At 43.1% G+C, this 22,374-nt stretch overlaps 1 protein-coding gene across 1 annotated transcript in view; it reads left to right on the forward strand.

Moving 5' to 3' along the window:
- Positions 1-22,374, forward strand: part of LOC126260425 (transient receptor potential cation channel trpm) — a 198,932-nt gene that overhangs the window by 63,535 nt on the left and 113,023 nt on the right. Inside the window, exon 3 of the mRNA XM_049957754.1 lies at positions 16,817-17,030. Coding sequence (XP_049813711.1) covers positions 16,817-17,030 — 214 coding nt within the window. The remainder of the gene's footprint in view (positions 1-16,816; positions 17,031-22,374) is intronic.

Here is a 22,374-nt window from a genome sequence, read left to right on the forward strand (position 1 = left end):
ACGAGAAAGGATTACAAAACGGATCATCTGTGACGGAATTCTCGCTCAAAGATCACACAATTTGACCGTTACGATTGATCAGTTTGCGGTCACGCCTTGTATTACACGCCAAGTGGATTTTGGTTATTCAAAAGTCACAGTTTACATTTTAAATCGGAATTTCACATGGTCGTCTTTTTCACACGTTCGCGTCCACTTTGCGACATTGCATGGTCAAATTTTAACCACTTTCCGTAAAATTTTCACATCTGTTCAGAGCTCCATATATCTACGTCCAAACATGATCACGGCTGAGATCCGAACTGCACTAAGGATTCACAAAGCAATTCTCTTAGGCTACGAACGTATTGCCCTCTGACTGGATGTCATACATCGTAACCAATCGTATATTGGTAATAAACTGCGCAATCCCGCATCTTTTACTTTTGACTGTCACAATTTAACTGATTTTATGAACAATTTATCAAAAGAACAAATTTATAAAATCCACAAATGTCAAAATAACTCCCTCTTTAAATAACAAAATTATCGTAAAATGTACCTTGTTTCCCCAGTCCCATAAACTGGCTAGTTGCACTTTACAATTTCCCTGAGTATGATTCACCCTCTCAGTACACAGTTCTTTTGCTAACGTATACTCAGTTAAGACATAACAGTATTTATTTATTTAATATTTCGCATTCACACTAATAATTAAACAAATTAGCAATCATTAATGGAAGTCGCAATAATCGCAATAAATACAGTTGTTTTCCCAAATATCCTGTAGCTACTTGATAATTTCATAGTCAGTAAGATGCTGACATCTTTTCGCCACAGCCTAACCTACTTGCAACTAGCTACTGGATCCGAGCGCATCTGTCACGCGCTAACCATGACTCGTTGTCTGAAGCTGTCTGCCTGATACCGTCTCTTACTTAACATACACGTGATATGAGGCGCTACGCCTCACATTCACTCCCGAACGAAACAGGAACTGAAATTAAGGCTAGCAAAGCAGTAGCTGAAACGCTTAACTCTGTTTTCAAATGTCCATTTACAAAGGAAAATTCAGGAAAATTGCCCCAGTTTAATATTCGTACCATTCAGTGACGAGTGAAATAAGTGTTAACGTCGTGGTGTTAAGAAACAATTGAAATCGTTAAAACTGAACAAAGCTCCAGGGCCCGATGGAATCCTTATCAGATTCTACACTGAATTTGCAGTTGAGTAAGCCCCTCTTTTCATTGTAATCTATCGTAGATCCCTCGAACAAGAAACCTTGCCAAGTAGTTGAAAAATACACAGGTCGCACCCGTTTACAAGAAGGGTACTAGAAGTGATCTACAAAACTACCCACAATATCCTTGACATCGATTTCTTGTAGAATCTTGGAACATATTCTGAGCTCAGACATAATTATCTCGACCAGAATGATCTCCTCAAGCCAAACAGTATGGATTCCGAAAACATCCTTTATGTGAAACCCAATTCGCATTTTTCTCATACGACACACTGAATGAAAGCTTCGGATCAAGGCAGTCAGCTAGATGCGGTATTTCTTGATTTCCGAGAAGCATTTGGCTGAGTACCACATCTACTACGCTTATTGTGAAAAGTGCGATCATATGGTTTATCAGGCGAAATTTGTGATGGATTGAGGACTTTTTTTTTTTTTTTTTTTTTTTTTTTTTTTTTTTTTTTAGGGAGGACGCAACATGTTATCTAGGATAGAGAGTCCTTGTCAGATGTAGAAGTAATTTCGGGTATGCTCCAGGGAAGTATGTTGGGATCCTCGCTGTTCATGTAGTATATTACTGACATTGCGGACAATACTAATAGTAACCTTAGACTTTAAGAAGAAGATGCCGTTCTCTATGATGAAGTGGTTTTTGAAAGAAGCTGCGCAAATATTCAGTCACGTCTTCATTACATTTCAAATTGGTCCAAAGACTGCCAACTTGCTTTAAATGCTGAGAAATGTAAAACTACGCGTATCACAAAACGAAAAAACGTAGTATCTGATGACTATAATATCAATGAGTCACATTTGGAATCGGCCAACTCATATAAATACGTGTGTGTGACACTATGTACGGGTATGAAACAGAATGATTGCGTAGCCTCAGTCGTGGGTAAGGCAGATGTTAGAATACTGGAGAAATGGAAACAGTATATAAAGGAGATTGCTTGAAAATCCCTCGTTCGACCCATTCTTGAACATTGCATAAGTGTGTGAGACCTTAGGACTCACAGCTGATACTGAACGTTTACAGAGAAGGGCAGCACGATTGGTCACAGGTTTGTTTGACCCGTGAGAGAGTACTACAGAGATACTGAAGCAAATGAACTTGTAGACTCTTGAAGAAGACGTGAACAATCCCAAGAAAGCCTATTTGCAAAGTTTCAAGAACAGGCTTTAAATGATGATTCTAGAAGAAGACTACAACCCCCTATGAAACGATCACATAGGGATCGTGAGGACAATATTAGATTAACTACAGAACGCACAGAGGTATTTAAACAACCATTCTTCCCGCGCTTCGCATCCGAATGGAACAGGAAAAATCCTAATAACTGATACAGTTGGACGTGCCCTCTGCTATTCACTTTACAGTGGTTTGAAGACTATAGATGTAGATGTAGATGTTCTTTATGCTTCACACTGATCATCAGTACGAAACTCGACGTGACACCGGCTGCAACAAACCCCGAAATGTTTCGTGAAATATCGTATTGGCATGTTCGTTCAAAAAATGGTTCAAATGGCTCTGAGCACTATGGGACTTAACAGCTGTGGTCATCAGTCCCCTAGAACTTAGAACTACTTAAACCTAACTAACCTAAGGACATCACACACATCCATGCCCGAGGCAGGATTCGAACCTGCGACCGTAGCAGTCGCACGGTTCCGGACTGCGCACCTAGAACCGCGGCCGGCGGCATGTTCGTTTTCAGTGATGGTGCTTCCGTATCATTTTCTCGAAACCAATATATAAAGTATCCATGAAGTCTCGTCATCATTTCAGGAAGTCATAACTTGGCACTATTGCAGTTAGAGCACCGTGGTTTGGTGCAAAACGTTTAATGGCTCTCAAAGCGTTTTTCTGTTACGTCTGTTCTTCCATGTGTACTCCACCCGTTGCTCGCAGAACATCAGAGCGATGTAGAGTTCTGCCCACGTACGGATCAACATTTGTAATTGCTTCATTGATTCGTGCACGAAGGGTAGCTTTATCACAGCTCAGTGTTGTGTACATGCGATGCTTGACATAACCCCACAAAAAGAATTCTGATGACGTGACATCGGAAGAGCGCGAGGACGAGGCGTTGGGAACATCACGCCGCATCCACTCTCAGGAAATGTCATTCATCACTTCCTGCACGTTCAAACACCAATGTGCCGGTGCACCATCATACTGGAATATGATAGAGGGCAGTAGTTCTTCTATCTGTTGTTGCGGGAACTGTTCGAGCAAGTTCCCGTTATGGCTTTCTCTGGGAAGAAAAATGGGTCTAACACCTTATCGTGCATTAGGCCGCACCAAACACTAAGCCTCGAGCTACTGTGCATGTTTTCACGTGTGTTGTGTGGGTTTTCGGAGCCCCAAATCCTAATACTGTCCAAAAATTTGGAAACATCTGGAAATAGGCACTTTTTCAGATAGTCATTGCCAGCATTTAGGAAGACTATGATGGATCAAGTTACAGTTTACCGCAGAGGACGATCGTTTGGCTGCGGTGCTCGGACCTTTTGCACTTTGTACGTAAAAAGACATAAGGGCTTTATGTAACACATCATTAACAGTTGACCCTGATTCCTGCAATTCGCATGACGCACGACGAACTGACTTCTGGAGGCTCCGTTGAAATGCAGTTCGCGCTTTTTTAACATGTGCTTGAGGCACAGTTGGATGTCCACTTCGAGGAAGCACATTGACACTGCCTATCTCTGTAAAGTTTTTTGAAAGGCCTCATTACGCTTTTTTCCGTCGTACCCTCCCACACTGGTGTCTATAATTCCCCATACAAGATAAAACATTGCGCCTTCTCCTGGAATGTCGCCATACTGATGCACTCCCAAGTCAAACCTGCAACAAAGGACAGAGGAAAAAACCTGCGAGAGCTGCGAAACGTTTTACAGCCAGCCACTGTTCTCTGTCTTTAATAATTTCCAGGTTATGCTTTTTTTGTAATGATAGTGAGACTTTATGGACACCGTGTATGAAATTAAAAGGAACTTAATAAAACCTTTTGCTAAACGCTTATTGTGACCATCCTTATCTGGGGAATCTTAGGTAACGCCTGCGATGACTTTGACGGTCTAAGGCGCTGCAGTCATGGACTGTGCGGCTGGTCCCGGCGGAGGTTCGACTCCTCCCTCGGGCATGGGTGTGTGTGTTTGTCATTAGGATAATTTAGGTTAAGTAGTGTGTAAGCTTAGGGACTGATGAACTTAGCAGCTTAAGTCCCTTAAGATTTGACACACATTTGAACATTTTTTGATGACTTTAAAAATATATGAATGCGTGGTGTCTGTTCTTTCGAAAACGTCCTAGATGGGCAATGAATCCACAACCTTCAGTCTGGATGCCCATTTACGTTCGACCTCCAGCGGGAATCTAAAATCAGCGAGCACAGTGGAAATGGATGGGGACAGTGTAGAAGTGGCGCTAGGTGTGAGTCGTGGAGCGTGTCGAGATAGTCCACGCAATTGCGACACGCACTGTGTCCAGGCGCGCAGGGATTAACGCAACTGCCAAGTATGCAGGAAATCCCGGGTTTGAGTCCCGGTGCGGCTCATATTTTCTCTCGTCACCGCTGATTCCGCATAAAGTCCCGATGCAACTAATATCGTTATTTCCTTTCCTTCCCTTTAATTTCTGCCCCTTCAACCTCCAATTTACATAAGACCATGGAACTGCTTTATCATTCATCAAGCTGTAAGAGGCAGTAGTTCACTCAACACTTCTGCGGTGTTTGTGTGTGAGTACTGCCCATAGCTTCAGGTGCTGACGCTGGGCCAGCTGCAGTATAATGCAGATTGTACCTCTGCTACATTCTCAGCTAAAAATCGCAGCCTTTCACAACATGAAGAATTAGAAAAGCAGAAACAAAATACTGTGAAAAGTCAGATGTAACTACATGTGAAAACAATTGCGAGGTTAAGTGATCTGTAGTCTGATTTAAAGTAGTTGACAACTGGCGTATGAAATCCAAAGTTACGACGAGTACTAGCTGCAGGCAGCCCTTAACAGCACCCCGCTCTCCATTGGCACTAGAAAATCTGTTTAAAGTCTTTATCTCAAAAAATCACATATGACGTAGATCTCTGTATTGTGCCTAAGCATTTCTGAAATCTGCTCTTCATTGTAGCATATTTAGGGTGATTTTTTTCCATCCAGGAGACAGCTTCAGACTCAGCGTGTTGTATTGAACTTTCTGAAATACTATTTTCTTTGTTGGTGATGGGAACATCTCGCTCAACGATTGATCTTACCAAAGTTGCGTATCTCACTGCGTTTTATATGTATAATATTCTGATTACTTTTTTTTCTTGTAATTTTCTCAGTATTTAACTCTTAAGAATCCTGAAGTTTAAAGCCTTCGTCTTCTACAAAGATAAGGCAAAAATCTCAAATTTGCGTATGGTGTAGATTTCGATAGTCTCTCCCCTCTTTCGATTGCTTTCATGAAATATCGTAAGACATGGAAATATACCTTCGACGAATCTCCAACTGCAACGGATCTCTGAGAATTGACAGGTGTAAAGCTTGGCGCAGTTGGAGTGACAAGACTGATAGGCGACAATGGCAGGTTCTCTCCCACTGGTACGCTGCTGGCAGGAGCAGCCCAACCCGCTCGCTGTTCTTTAAATCGATCTATAGTTAAGGCAACAAAATGGTTCAAATGGCTCTGAGCACTAGGGGACTTAACTGCTGTGGTCATCAGTACCCTTGAACTTAGAACTACTTAAACCTAACTAACCTAAGGACATCACAAACACCCATGCCCAAGGCAGGATTCGAACCTGCGACCGCAGCGGTCACGCGGTTCCAGACTGTAGCGCCTAGAACCGCTCGGCCACCCCGGCCGGCTAGTTAAGGCAACAAAGATACAAATTGCCGCAATTTATGCCCTGTCATTGTGCTATGCGCACAGTCTATTGATGACATGGGAGCACATTAAATTACGCAGATCTCGATGAAAGCGTAATTTCACCAGTACTAAACAGCTACTTCAGATTTCGGGATAAGAAATACTCTCTTGCCTAACTACGTTTCCACTCAGAAACACTTAACGAGCTTTAGTCGGATTTTTTAGTGATAGGTCGAAGGATGTTATGATAGCATTTCTAAATCTGATTGCAGTGAAAAGATTGTAGAGAAATAATGTTCTCCTTGCCTATAGAGGAAATAGTAAGTAAAAGAAATTTATGCTACTAGCGAAATTCGAACCAACGACTTGATTACCATCCAGTTGCGCTACGCGCTGAGCTACTTCGTTCCCAAATTATTTTATTGTGCTGAAATACGGTGAATTACAAAGTTTACAAACGTTGATGCGCAGATTTACCGTCATCAACATACCCTTCAAATTATTTCCACTACGCAAGAAAATATTCACAGTACTGATGAAAAGGCAATCTATTGGAGTCTACATTTTGTACCCACAAGAATGACGTTTCCGTACTTACATTGTGACACTTGCTCTGTGGCCCGTTAACGGAACTCATACATAACTCCAGAATCCGGGTAGGGGGGGGGGGGGAAGGGGAAGGGCAGCGGTCACCCTAGATTTCCCTTGCTGATGCCAATAGCGTCGGGCCTATGACGCACAAGCCGCGCGGGATTAGCCGAGCGGTCTAGGGCGCTGCAGTCATGGGCTGTGCGGCTGGTCCCGGCGGAGGTTCGAGTCCTCCCTCGGGCGTGGGTGTGTGTGTTTGTCCTTAGGATAATTTAGGTTAAGTAGTGTGTAAGCTTAGGGACTGATGACCTTAGCAGTTAAGTCCCATAAGATTCCACACACATTTGAACATATGACGCACAACATGACATAATTAATCACCAGTGTTGTCAGCGAGAGGAATTATCAGCTCAAATTCCAGCTGAGTACACCAATTCAGTACTACGGAGAGGAAAAGCCAAGAAAATGTGGGTACACTGTGCTGGTACTGACGGTACGACTGCTATGGCCCAAAGACAATAAAGCGGATCCACCATATTTAATAAAACGTAAACAGATATTATTTAAAATCTGATTTCATACCATTACTAAAATGCCCATGGTTTAAAACGCAAATAAGTGTTCTGGTGAAAATGCAGCTTAATGCATGAAATCCGTCTATAATGCCTTAGAAATCTTATTTATTACGATATGTGCATGTAAAGCGTGTGTTTGAACACACCATGATGATATACTCAGCTTGCCGAACATTCATTGTACCAGCGACTACAGAAAGTACGTGGCATTGCAACTTCGTAGGAGCACGTGTAATTTATAACATTGCGGTTTTTCTCTAATTATAAGATTTAGAAAATTCATGTCTCTCCAACACGAACTGCCGCCGAAAAAACGTTGCTAAACAGTCTGGAAGACTGGTGTGCAAAATCAAATCATCCTGAATATAGCTGCTGTGTCGGAGATCTCCATATTCATTAAACACACGTACGTATGAGAATTTATGTTATGCGTCCGCCAAAAGGTCCCGTCTATTTGAACAAGACCATGTTTTGGGTGCCAAGAACTGACAGAAATTAGATACCAGTGGATGGCTTACCAACAGAAACATTTGTTTTGCTCGCTTTTCAACATGCTTTCAACTGATGCTAAGCAACGACGTGGGCAGATGATGAGACTCCTGTATTTTTGAGAACTTCGTCACGTCGCTATTTGTGTCGTTTACTCTAACAATAAGAGGAAATGCGGAAAATAATCAGCGTACAATTAAAGAATTTATCCAGCGATAATAGGGGGAGCGTAATTGGGTTGTGGCATTAAGGGCCCGGGTTCCCGGGTTCGATTCCCGGCGGGGTCAGGGATTTTCTCTGCCTCGTGATGACTGGGTGTTGTGTGCTGTCCTTAGGTTGGTTAGGTTTAAGTAGTTCTAAGTTCTAGGGGACTGATGACCATAGATGTTAAGTCCCATAGTGCTCAGAGCCATTTGAACCATTTTTTTTCTTTTTTTTTTGGCATTAGGGGCAATGCCCTCCGAGAATGAGGTGGCATTGACGCCCAAAGGAAAGAAATAAGGAAAAGTTAAAGTGGGAAGGAAAAATGAAAAAGTTAGTAAAACAGATCAGTCAAGACAAGTCTTTCGCCATGTTAAAATAATCAAAGATTGTTTTGGAAATTGTTCATAAGTGAAAATATGAGAATAATTTACCTCCTACACCCAGGACGAAGGTAAGTCTCGAACATCAGTTAATTGATTCTGTAAAAGGGAAAGGACAAGATATGAGCGAGTGTTTTGGCAAAGGCTATGACGGAGCATTCACTGAGAGTGGCGTGTACAAAGGTATATAAAAGAAAAGTTTAGTTACAATTTGAATCTAGTTCTTGAAAGGCCTACAGAGGGAACCCTGTATTTAGAAAGAGCCGAGAACATCTGCGACTTTTTTGGTCTCAGCATGCTACAACGGTGAGAAACGATATGTGGGCGACGTTCTGTTGGGTTGGGAATGTGGGGGGCATGCAGGAGGAATGCAGAAGAGGGAAGGGGGCTTACTTAAGGTACTTGCCCCAGGGCACAATTAGCACCCATCTTGCTTCTCCCCCTTCATTCAAGCATGGACTGCGGAAAGAACGAGTGCTAAAACGCCTCTGTGCGCTTTGTTAAGTAATCTAATCTTGTCTTCACGAACCCTGTGGGAGCAGCACACAAAGGATTTAGTATATTCCTAGATTCATCACTTAAAATTGGTTATTGAACGTTTACGAGCGAGCTTCTCGGGATAAAAACAATTTTCTGGGGAGGGATAGTGTCTGCCAGTCCAGTTTCTTCACCATCTCCATGAGATTCTCCCTTGGGTCCAGCAAATATGCCCTACTCTGCATAAGTTCAGTATCGCTGTTGCATTTATATGGTACCAGTCCCAACACTAGATCATTATTGTAGGATGGATCACACGAGAGTTTTGTAAGCAATCTTCTTTTCAGACAGACTGCATTTCCTTAGTATTATACCAATGAACCGCGGTCGCCACCTGCTTTACCTACTCCTGAGCCTACATGATTGTTTCATTTTATATCCATTTGTATGAGTTGACCGATTCACGTTGTGACTCATTGATGTCGTAGTCACAGAATTCTACACGCAGCGCTGATATAGGAATGCGTATTCAAATACAGAGATATGCAAACAGGCAGAATACGGCGCTGCGATCGGCAGCGCCTATAGAAGACAACAAGTGTGTGGCGCAGTTGTTAGATGGGTTACTGCTGCTACAATGGCAGGTTATCAAGATTGAAGTGAGTCTGAACGTGACACACGAGCACACGAGCGATGGGACGCAGCATCTCCGAGGTAGGGATGAAGTGAGGATTTTCCCGTACGACCGTTTCACGAGTGTACCGTGAATATCAGGAATCTGGTAAATCATCAAATCTCCGACATCCCTGAGGTCGGTAAAAGATCCTACAAGAACGGGACCAACGACGACTGAAGAGAATCGTTCAACGTCACAGAAGAGCAACCATTCAGCAGATTGCTGCAGATTTCACTGCTGGGCCGTCAACATGCGTCAGCGTGCGAACCATTCAACGAAACTTCATCGATATGGGCTTTCGGAGACAAAGGCCCACTGATATACTCTTGATGACTGCAGGACACAAAGCTTTACGCCTCGCATGGGCCTGTCAACACCGACACGGGACTGTTAATGATTGGAAACATGAGGCCTGGTCGGACGAGTCTCGTTTCAAATTCTATTGAGCGGATGGAGTGTACGGGTATGGAGACAACCTCATAAATCCATGGAATCTGCATGTCAGTAGGGGACTGTTGAAGCTGGTGGAGGCTCTGTAATGGTGTGGGGCGTGTGCAGTTGGAGTGATACGGGACCCCTGATACGTCAAAGATACAACTCTGACAGGTGACACGTACGTAAGCGTCCTGTCTGATCACCTGTATCCGTTCGTGCCCACTGTGCATTCCGACTGACTTTGGTTATTCCAGCAGGACAATGCGACACTCCACACATCCAGAATTGCTACAGAGTGGCTCTAGGAACACTCTTCTGAGTTTAAACACTTCCGCTAGCCACCAAACTGCCCAGACGTGAACATTACTGAGCATATCTGGGATGCCTTGCAACGTGCTGTTCAGAAGAGCTCTCCACCCCTTCGTACTCTTACGGATTTATGGACAGCCTTGCAGGATTCATGGTGTCGGTTCCCTCCAGCACTACTTCAGCCATTAGTCGAATCCATGCCACGTCGTGTCGCGGCACTTCTGCGTGCTCACGGGGGCCCTATATGATATTAGGCAGGTGTACCAGTTTCTTTGGCTCTTCACTGTATGTTTTCGTTTTGCGAACTGAAAAATTTTACATGTACGAGTATTTAAATATAGTCGCCAACTTTGCACCACTTTGAAATATTATCAAGATCTGGCTCAGTATTTGTGCAGCTGTTTCGAGGCAGTACTTCATTAACAGATAGGGCTGCCACAAATCCGAGTTTCCCCGGATTTGTCCTAGCTTCGAGGCCGTCTTGGTCTTTTTTTATACAGCAGTCCGGGGTAAACCGGGACCTTTTTTGTGCATGGAGATATTAGGTTGACTCGAAATAAATACGTAGTTTTTAATAAATCTTAGTTAAAATTCACACAATGAGGGCTGGAGCGTAGGTAATTTCGTTCGTTTATGTTAAAAAAACAACTTACCGTCGACAAGCTGTACGTGTCCGGGAAAATAATCCGATTTGACTCAAATGTCCGAGGTTTTCGAAGGCTATGTCCGGAGTCTGCAATTTAAGTGCTGTCATGCCTAATTATAGACAACCTTATCATCTGCAAATAGTCTGAGGTTACTACTGATATTGCCGGCCGAAGTGGCCGTGCGGTTAAAGGCGCTGCAGTCTGGAACCGCAGGACCGCTACGGTCGCAGGTTCGAATCCTGCCTCGGGCATGGATGTTTGTGATGTCCTTAGGTTAGTTAGGTTTAACTAGTTCTAAGTTCTAGGGGACTAATGACCTCAGAAGTTGAGTCCCATAGTGCTCAGAGCCATTTGAACCATTTTACTACTGATATTGTTTGCAAAGTTATTAAAATACAACACGAACAGCAATGGACCCAACACACCAACACACTTTTCTGGGGCACACTCGAAGCCACTTCTAGACTTGTTAACGCTCTCTATCCAAGATAACTTGCTGCATCTCCCCTACCAAAAAATTTTCAGTCCTGTCACAAATTTACCTTGATACCCCATACTATCTTACTGTTGATAATAAGCGTAAATGCTTTTCGGAAATCGAGGAATACTGCATCTAGCTAACTGCCTTGACCATTGGCTTTCAGTACTTCATGTGAGAAAAGTGCGAGTAGGGTTTTACATGAACTATGTTTTCGGAATTCTTGCTGGTTGCCATGGAGGGGATAATTCTCATTACGTTTGAGCTCAGATTATGTTCTAAGATTCTGCAACAAATGGATGTCAAGGATATTGAACGGTAGTTTTGTGGATCGTTCTGCTGCCCTTCTTGTAGACTACTGTAACCTGTGCTTTCTTCAAACTACTTGACATAGTTTCTTGTCAAATGAATCTACAGCGTATTGTGGTTAAAAGAGGGGCTAACTCAGCCGCTGATTCTTATATAGGGTGCTACAAAAAGGTACGGCCAAACTTTCAGGAAACATTCCTCACACACAAAGAAATAAAATATGTTATGTGGACATGTGTCCGGAAACGCTTACTTTCCATGTTAGAGCTCATTTTATTACTTCTCTTCAAATCACATTAATCATGGAATGGAAACACACAGCAACAGAACGTACCAACGTGACTTCAAACACTTTGTTACAGGAAATGTTCAAAATGTCCTCCGTTAGCGAGAATACATGCATCCACCCACCGTCGCATGGAATCCCTGATGCGTTGATGCAGCCCTGGAGAATGGCGTATTGTATCACAGCCGTTCACAATACGAGCACGAAGAGTCTCTACATTTGGTACCGGGGTTACGTAGACAAGAGCTTTCAAATGCCCCCATAAATGAAAGTCAAGAGGGTTGAGGTCAGGAGAGCGTGGAGACCATGGAATTAGTTCGCCTCTACTAATCCATCGGTCATCGAATCTGTTGTTGAGAAGCGTACGAACACTTCGACTGAAATGTGCAGGAGCTCCATCGTGCATGAACCACACGTTGTGTCGTACTTGTAAAGGCACATGTTCTAGCAGCACAGGTAGAGTATCCCGTATGAAATCATGGTAACTTGCTCCATTGAGCGTAGGTGGAAGAACATGGGGCCCAATCAAGACATCACCAACAATGCCTGCTCAAAACGTTCACAGAAAATCTGTGTTGATGGCGTGATTGCACAATTGCGTGCGGATTCTCGTCAGCCCACACATGTTGATTGTGAAAATTTACAATTTGATCACGTTGGAATGAAGCCTCATCCGTAAAGAGAACATTTGCACTGAAATGAGGATTGACACATTGTTGGATGAACCATTCGCAGAAGTGTACCCGTGGAGGCCAATCAGCTGCTGATAGTGCCTGCACACGCTGTACATGGTACGGAAACAACTGGTTCTCCCGTAGCACTCTCCATACAGTGACGTGGTCAACATTACCTTGTACAGCAGCAACTTCTCTGATGCTGACATTAGGGTTATTGTCAACTGCACGAAGAATTGCCTCGTCCATTGCAGGTGTCCTCGTCGTTCTAGATCTTCCCCAGTCGCGAGTCATAGGCTGGAATGTTCCGTGCTCCCTAAAACGCCGATCAATTGCTTCGAACGTCTTCCTGTCGGGACACCTTCGTTCTGGAAATCTGTCTCGATACAAACGTACCGCGTCACAGCTATTGCCCCGCGCTAATCCACACATCAAATGGGCATCTGCCAACTCCGCATTTGTAAACTTTGCACTGACTGCAAAACCACGTTCGTGATGAACACTAACCTGTTGATGCTACGTACTCTTGTGCTTGATGCTAGTACTGTAGAGCAATGAGTCGCATGTCAACACAAGCACCGAAGTCAACATTACCTTCCTTCAATTGGACCAACTGGCAGTGAATCGAGGAAGTACAGTACATACTTACGAAACTAAAATGAGCTCTAACATGGAAATTAAGCGTTTCCGACCACATGTCCACATAACATCTTTTCTTTATTTGTGTGTGAGGAATGTTTCCTGAAAGTTTGGCAGTACCTTTTTGTAACACCCTGTAGAACCTGATAGTGACTCCATGTAGCATTGGTACTTTGTTCAGTTTTAGCAATTTCAGCTGTTTTTCAATATCGTTGACAGTAATGCGAGTGTGGTTTGAAAAGTTCTCGGAATCACACGAGAGGTCAGCGCTAGTGCAACGAGTTGTTCACGTGATATTCATTGGACTATTGCCTGTAAATACGTGCCACGTCAGTGCTCTTGGAAGAGAGCTTTGGCGGTGACGTGGCTCTGTTGTTGTTCCCGTATAGCGATTTGCGAAGATGGAAAAAATAGATATTCGAGTAGTGATTAAGTACTTGGTAAAGAAAGGTATGAAAGCAAAGGTCATTCATTCCGATTTCCAGGATACACTGGGGGACTCTGCTCCTTCATATGCAACTGTTGCCAAATGGACAAATGAATTTAAATTTGGTCAGGAGAGTTTAGCTGATGATCCGCGCTGTGGTCGGCCAAGACGTGTCACTACTCTACAAATCATTGCAAAAGTGCACAAAATGGTCATGGAGGATCGCCGATTGAAAGTGCGTGAAATTGCTCACGCTTGCCAGAAATCATCTGAAAGTGTATATCAGATTTTAACTGAATAATTAGAAATGTAAAAGTTATCTGCAAGATGGATGCCACGACTCTTGACGCTGGATAAAAAGCGCATGAGAATGGGCATATCGGAACAATGTTTGGCCCGTGTTAGGAGAAACGAACAAGATATTTTGCACCAGTTTGTGACCACAGATGCACTACTATACCCCAGAGACAAAACAACACTCAGAGCAATGGAAACATGCTGATTCTCTGCCACCAAAGAAAGCAAAGACAATTCCTTCGACGGGAAAGATCACGGCGTCAGTGTTCTGGGATGCGAAGGGGATTCTGTTTGTAGATTATCTCTCCACTGGGCAAACAATTACTGGAGAAACTATGCTAACCTCCTGGACAAACTGCACCAAAAGATACGCGAACAAAGGCCAGGTTCAGCGAGGAAGAAAGTCATTTTCCACCAAGACAATGCGCTCCCGCACCCATGTGCCGTTGCCATGGCAAAATTACACGAACTAAGGTATGAATTGTTGCCACACCCGCCTTATTCACCTGATATGGCTCTGTCAGACTTCCGTATCTTTCCTAAACTGAAAGTTTTTCTTGGTGGACTAAGATTCACTTCAAATGTTCAAACAAAGAATTGATAGCCGGAGTTGACAACTATTTTGCAGGCCTGGAGGAAACTTATTTTTGAGATGGGATCAAGGCACTGGAACCAAGTGAATTAATCTACAAGGAGACTACATTGAAAAATAAAAATAGTTTCAGTGACGTAAGTACTTTTTTCTATTCCGTACCGAGAACTTTTCAAATCACCCTCGTATTTATATCATTAATCTTTGCACTGATGCGAGAAGTACTCTAGGGCAGTTCTGCATATTAGTTGAAAAGCAACATTTGAAAATGGAGTTCAGCAATTCTGCCTTTGCTTTGCTACCCTCAGTTTCAAATGGCTCTGAGCACTATGCGACTTAACTTCTGAGGTCATCAGTCGCCTAGAACTTAGAACTAATTAAACCTAACTAACCTAAGGACATCACACACATCCATGCCCGAAGCAGGATTCGAACCCGTGACCGTAGCGGTCGCTCGGCTCCAGACTGTAGCACCTAGAACCGCACGGCCACTCCGGCCGGCCCCCTCAGTTTCAGTTCCAGTCTTGTCCATAGTGCCTGGACACTATATTTAGTAGTACCACTACCTGCCTTAACGTATGACCAGAATAGCTTTGGGTTTTGTGAGAGATTATTTGGTAATATCCCGATACGATAGCCGTTGAAAACTTCACGCATTATCCCCTTAACAGCTATACGTGTTTTTTTCAATATCTCCCTATCTATAACCCTACACTTTGTTGTATACCTACACATTACACAAGGTGGTTATAATCACACTTTCGGTACTGAGAAAGAGTAGATGAAAAACTATTTACCGTGTTGGTACCCAACTTTATGAGAATACTGTTCATGCTGTGCGTTGCAGGATTTGCGTTGTTAGTAGTGTTAGTGACATGACTTGCCGTCAGGCCCTGGTACTGGAACGGCGAAGTAGGGTTGAAACACAAGCTTCAATGTGCTTTACAGTTACTGACAGTCAGCAGGGGTCTGGACAAGGTGAGCAGGGCTTTACTCGTAAAGATTTTTTAAAATCAAAACAGCAATAGTGCTGCTGTTCTCCGCGAGAGCATCGATGCGCTAAAGGAATACGAAGAGCTCTTCTTCCCACATCAGAGTTGAAGAGCATGATTCGGAAGTTCGAATTAAACGGTGATTTGGGAAAACGGCCAATTGTCCCATAAATTGTTGAACAAGTTCCTATCGCCATAGCTGAGAATGCTGGACGCAATGTGCGATCTTCTAGTAGCGCACGAGCTGTGTCAGGACAGCAGAACTGTCCACCGTTCGGAAAGAGCTGCGAACAGTTGTGGAAAGGAGTCTCTACTGCGGTTCCATGCTTCATGGATGCGCATGGTTGTCACAGTGAGCAACATGAATAACCTGGAATGTAAACATGGTATGCAAATTTTCATATACGTTTCTTTCAATGGTATATTCGTTATTTCTCTTCCACATGTCCGTACAAATGTTTCCACAAAGTTTCATTGTCAGACGATCTCTAGTTTTTCAAGTAGCGCAAGTTTAATTATAACCACCCTGTACATTAGTTTCTGTTTCTTTAAAAGTTTCTTCTGAATACCGTGGAGGATCCCTACCATGAATTGTTCTCCTAGGGATAATTGGCATTGTTCTGGGATAGTTTTATCTTAAATTTCAGTTTGAATCTCGGAACCCTACAGGAGATTTAGCGCTGCGGCTTCAGAGTAGACCTTTGGCAAGGAACATAGCAATCAAGAAGTTAAAAAAAAAAAAAAAAAATTGATGCTGATGCTCATAGTGTAGGACTACTGCAAACCAAATGACAACAGCTTCTCAGTAAAGCACTGTCTGTAATCAAGAAAGGAAAACTTGTTATCGATTAAGGCGATGTGCTGATTGGAAGGTATTCGAGCAGTGTGAAACGCTGGAGAGTATCACTTTATGCTGTGATCATATTCTACGATCTTGTCAACGCATAGAGTAATGAATATTTTCTGGAAGAAATAGAAAAACAAACATATCAATTAATAATGATTTGTGACATAAAATTTCGAGTTGATATTCCTGTTAGCGCGCAGACGTTATTAAATCGTTATTTGACATTTCGCACGAATGTTGAGCTACCAGAGTGTGTAGGCCTATAGTCTATGCTTTACAGTGACTATAGATTTTGGTAATGATTTTAAAAAATCTGCTTAAAAACTGTTTAATGCGTCAGTTTCGCAAATGTATTTCTTTATTTCTTCTTCATCTTCTTGTTCTTACTGTTTCTGATGGTGTTCGTGTTGTTTTCAGTACGTGCGCCTCGCATACGACACAAGACCTGAGCTGATAGTGCAATTATTCACTCGTGAATGGAGTCTTGAGTTGCCAAAGCTGCTGATCACGGTACAAGGTGGTAAGGCTAACTTTGAACTGCAGCCAAAGCTAAAGAAAGTTCTGAGAAAGGGACTTCTAAAAGCAGCGAAGACAACTGGTGCGTGGATATTCACTGGTGGTACAAATACTGGTACGTGTCATCACATTATAAATTTAAACATTTACTAAATACGATTGAAGCGTAACGGTACTACAACATTTGATTTACAGTTTGTTACCAAGTTATTATCTGCGAAGTATCTGCTTTTGATACAGAGAGAGTGTAACCGTTTCTTAACTTGTTGAAGAATTATGTTCGTATCAGTAGCCCTATATTTTTTTTGGAAAGGTTGTGAAACAAATCTTGTACGCTGCCACTGTGATCATTACCATCTCTATACAGTAGTGGCATTTATTCTGGACACTTTGAAGAAATTCATCGAATACTGCATTCAGGAACTTATTTTAGCTGAAGTGAACATTGTAATTTCCACCAATTTTCAGGAAACATGTCCTAATGTCTGCTGTCTGAAACGCTCAGTTTATATATTAAAAAATTTAAAAATCTAGCAAAATACTCGCAACCGAATTAGTTTGGGACGTTACGAATTATTTGATACAGAGATTATTGGAATGTTGCGCAGTATTTCATCTTTCATCATTTTGACTTTATTATCGCCTCGATTCTGCGCGACGTCAAGTTTACCGAATGTCGGAAAACTGGTGTGATCTCTCTAACACGTGAGCTGACGATGGCCTCAATCAGATCCATCTGTTACTGGGATTCCGTCACGAAACCATAATTTTCAGCCTAGACCATAAGTTCTCATTCGGGATGAGGTCGGGTCTGTTGCCGGGCTATGTCAGCAAGCACACTATAGTGCTGTAAGTGACGCACTGATCATCCAGAGCATTATGACCACTGACAGTACCTAATAGCCTGTACGTCTACGTGATGACGCGTCATGGCCTGGAAGCAATGAGGCTTTGGTAGGTGGCTGGAGGGAGCTGGCACCACATCTACACACACAAGTCATCTAATTCCCGTGAATTCTGGGAAGGGGGCAAAGAGCTCTGACGCCATATTCTATCACATCCCAGATGTGTTTGGTCGTGTTCAGATCTGGCGAGTTGGGGGAGCCAGCACATCAATTGGAGCTCGCCGCCGTGTTCCTCGAACCACTCCGTCAGATTCCTGGGCTTGTGAAACGGCGCATTATCTTGTTGAAAAATGCCATTGCTCTGCGGAAACATGATCGTCATGAAGGCCTCACGTGGTCTGCAACCAGTGTAGAAATTCCTTCGCCGTTATGGTGCCTTGCAGGAGCTCCACTGGACCCATGAATGCCCACGTGAATGTTTCCCAGAGCGTAATGGAGCCGCCGCCAGCTTGTCGCTTTCCTGCAGTACAGGTGTCAAGAAGTTGTTCCCCTGGAAGACGATGGATTAGCGCTATGCCTTGGACATAATGCAGAAGGTATCGGGATTCATCAGACCGTGCAATGCTCTGCAAATCTGCTAACATACAGTGTCGATGGTCACATGCTCGTTTCAGTTGTAGTTGCAGATGTCTTGGTGTTAAAACTGGCACATGAATGGGTCATTGGCTATGAGGGATCATCATTAGAGGTGTTCATTGCACTGTATATTGAGACACACTTGTACTCCCCAACATTAAAGTCTGATGTTAGTTCCGCCTGCCCTGTTTTACCATTCTGCCCAGCCTACGACGTCCGACGTCAATAATGAGGGGTAGCCGCCCAACCCACGACGTCTAGACATGGTTTCACCATGCGTTGAAGACACTCACCACATCACTCCTAAAACACCCGACAAGTCTTAAAGTTTCCGAAGTCCGCGTGACTAGCCTCTGGGCTGTCACCATGTGCCATCAGTCAAATTCAGATAGGATGCGCCCATCCGCCGTTCTACACATGACCAGCATTGTCACTGATTCTGCATCCACCACGAGTGTGTCTCTCTAACAGTCATTCCTCACCAGGTCAAAACTGCTATCGACTAGATGGGTTTATGTCGATATTAGGTTTGTGATGATAATTTTCTGGCTGATCAGAAATGACGCACTGTCTTGCTGAAATATGCACCGATCGTTGCTACCTTGAAACAAATCACGGATAGAGGGCAGCAATTTCAACACCAAGACTACTGTTTGGTACTTTTTGCCTTTAACGGTGCCTTCTAACACTGCAGACGCCCAATGCCTCGCTCCAAAGGACTCTAGCAGTCTTTTTGCATCCATTCCCCATAAGTTTCTGCGTCTGCATTTTGTTCAGATAAGGCATCTTTCTTCACGTCCTCGTTCGCAAACCTTTTTCACATTGTTTCGCCTGATTGTTCGATCAGAAACTTCAACCCCTGAAGTCTTCCAGGTAGCATTTACATCTTTTGCAGTATGCCGATGATCTCACCGAGAAAGGCGGCAGGTTCTATGCCAGTCAGTATTGGTTTTCTGGAGGTTCTTGCAGCAGTTTTGGTTGACCTAGATTCTTCATACTGCCTGCAGACTTTTCTCACACCCAACTATGTAGCACCTCCACCCAGCCATTTTGCTATTTCTGCATGGAGCCCTCCTTTCAGAGTATTATTGCCTTACTCCTTTTACATAGTGAACAAACAGCAAGTTGCAGTGCAGGAAATGACGTTTTCAATACTGTCTTCTGTCTCGACCCACCTCACTTTAAAAAAATCTTACTCTTTAACAACAACAATATATTGCTGACTACTACAGTTACAACAATGATCAGAAAGGAAACTTTGTGGAAGATTAAAACACCAAGACACAAGACCTTTGCCTGTTGCAGGCTAGTGCTCTACCAAATGAGCTACCCAAGAACGACTCACAATCCACGCTCACAGATTTACTTCCTCCAGTTTCTCTTTTCTTCTTCCTGTGAGGCAGGTCACGAATCATGCTTGGGTAGCTCAGTCAGTAGAGCATTTGCCTGTGAAAGGCAAAGGTGCTGTGCTCGAGCTTTGGTCCAGCAAACAGTTTTAATTTGTCAGAAAGTTCCACATTAGCGTACACTCCACTGGATAAAGCAATAATGACACGCATTCATTGTCTAATTTGTCAGAACAGAGCAAGTGACAAAATTGCTTTGCAACTGCAGAAGCATATACAACAGTGAAGTTTGTAAATCATTGTCAGTTACGTTTATTTATAATAAAAATATAACATATCCCATTTTCTAAAATGATAAATATGTAGCATACATGTTAACATTGTAGGAAAAGACAGATTGCTACTTACAATGAAGAAGGCACATACTACATCAATAAATTATGTTTCTATCATTTCTTTACAACATGTATACTAAATCAAACAATGGAAACTCCAGGTAGGAATCATACTACATCAATAAATTATGTTTCTATCATTTCTTTACAACATGTATACTAAATCAAACAATGGAAACTCCAGGTAGGAATATAAACAATGTAGGAAAAGAGACTCTACCTATTATAAAGAAGACACATCAGGTTGCAGACAGGCACAATTAGAAGAACATTATGTAAAGCTTTCAGCCACAGCCTTCATCATTAAAAGAGACCCACACTCCATTCATACATACAAGCAAGCACACGTCATGCACACGACTGCCAACTTCAGCATTTCGGGCTGGAATGCTGGAGTTGATGGTCACATATGCTTTCTTGCATGTGTGAATGATGTGTGTCTCTCTTTTATTGATGAAGGCTGTAGCTGAAAGCTTTATGTAAGTGTCTTTTAATTGTGCCTGTCTGCAACCTGATGTGTCTTCTTTATAATAGGTAGAGTCTCTTTTCCTACATTGTTTATATTCCTACCTGGAGTTTCCATTGTTTGATTTGGTGTACATGTTGTAAAGAAATGATAGAAACATAATTTATTGATGTAGTATACCATACCTTGTATTGTACATCTTGTGCTGTTAAAATGAACGAACATTTCAGTGAAGTGTCCAGAATTAAAGCCGCTACTTTATATATTACTGGCCATTGAAACACCTTGAAGAAATGTCACATTTGCATGGAGTGTACTGCATGCTTGGGTATGCAAATGACTAGCATTTCAGCACAGTCACACAAAGGAACCTGGAGTAGTGACAACTACATTCTGTATGTAACAGAAGATTATGCTGTGGATGTCTCGTTCAGAAAAATTATTTTAATGTATCACAGCCTATTGAGACTGGCGTTTATTACACTACAATACTGCTACTAGAATTGGTGAGGAGACAACTACCGCCATGCGAGTATGGAATTGATGGTTTCAGGAGAAGCATACCCCATGTCATGCAAAATCTTAATGGCCTCATGTGACTAGCACCCAAGAGGGACACACCTATTACACTACTGGCCATTAAACGTGACGTGCTACAGACGCGTAATTTAACCAACAGGAAGAAGATGCTCTGATATGCAAATGATTAGCTTTTCGGAGCCAGTGGCGACACCTACAACGTGCTGACATGAGGAAAGTTTCCAACCGATTTCTCATACACAAACAGCAGTTGACCGGCGCTGCCTGGTGAAACGTTGTTGTGATGCCTCGTGTAAGGAGGAGAAATGCGTACCATCACGTTTCCGACTTTGATAAAGGTCGGATTGTAGCCTATCGTGATTGCGGTTTATCGTATCGAGACATTGCTGCTCGCGTTGGTAGAGATCCAATGACTGTTAGCAGAATATGGAATCTGTGGGTTCAGGAGGGTAATACAGAACGCCGTGCTGGATCCCAACGGCCTCGTATCACTAGCAGTCTAGATGACACGCATCTTATCCACATAGCTGCAACGGATCGTGCATCCACGTCTTGATCCCTGAGTCAACAGATGGGGACGTTTGCAAGACAACCACCATCTGCACGAACAGTTCAATGACGTTTGCAGCAGCACAGACTATCAGCTCAGAGACCATGGCTGCGGTTACCCTTGATGCTGCATCACAGACAGGAGTGCATGTGATGGTGTACTCAACAACGGACCTGGATGCACGAATGGCAAAACATCATTTTTTCAGATGAATCCAGGTTCTGTTTACAGCATCATGATGGTCGCATCCATGTTTGGTGACATCGCGGTGAACGCACATTGGAAGCATGTATTCATCATCGCCATACTGGCGTATCACCCGGCGTGATGGTATGGGGTGCCATTGGTTATGCGTCTCGGTCACCTCTTGTTCGCATTGACAGCACTTTGAACAACGGACATTACATTTTACATGTGTTACATCCCGTGGCTCTACCCTTCATTCGATCCCTGAGAAACCCTACATTTCAGCAGAATAATGCATGACCACATGTTGCAGGTCCTGTAAGGGCCTTTCTGTATACAGAACATGTTCGACTGCTGCCCTGGCCAGCACATTCTCGAGATCTCTCACCAATTGAAAACGTCTGGTCAATGGTGGCCGAGCAACTGGCTCGTCACAATATGCCAGTCACTACTCTTGATGAACTGTGGTAATGTGTTGAAGCTGCATGGGCAGCT

This window comes from Schistocerca nitens, chromosome 5 (genome assembly GCF_023898315.1).
Source record: "Schistocerca nitens isolate TAMUIC-IGC-003100 chromosome 5, iqSchNite1.1, whole genome shotgun sequence".
Taxonomy (NCBI): domain Eukaryota; kingdom Metazoa; phylum Arthropoda; class Insecta; order Orthoptera; family Acrididae; genus Schistocerca; species Schistocerca nitens.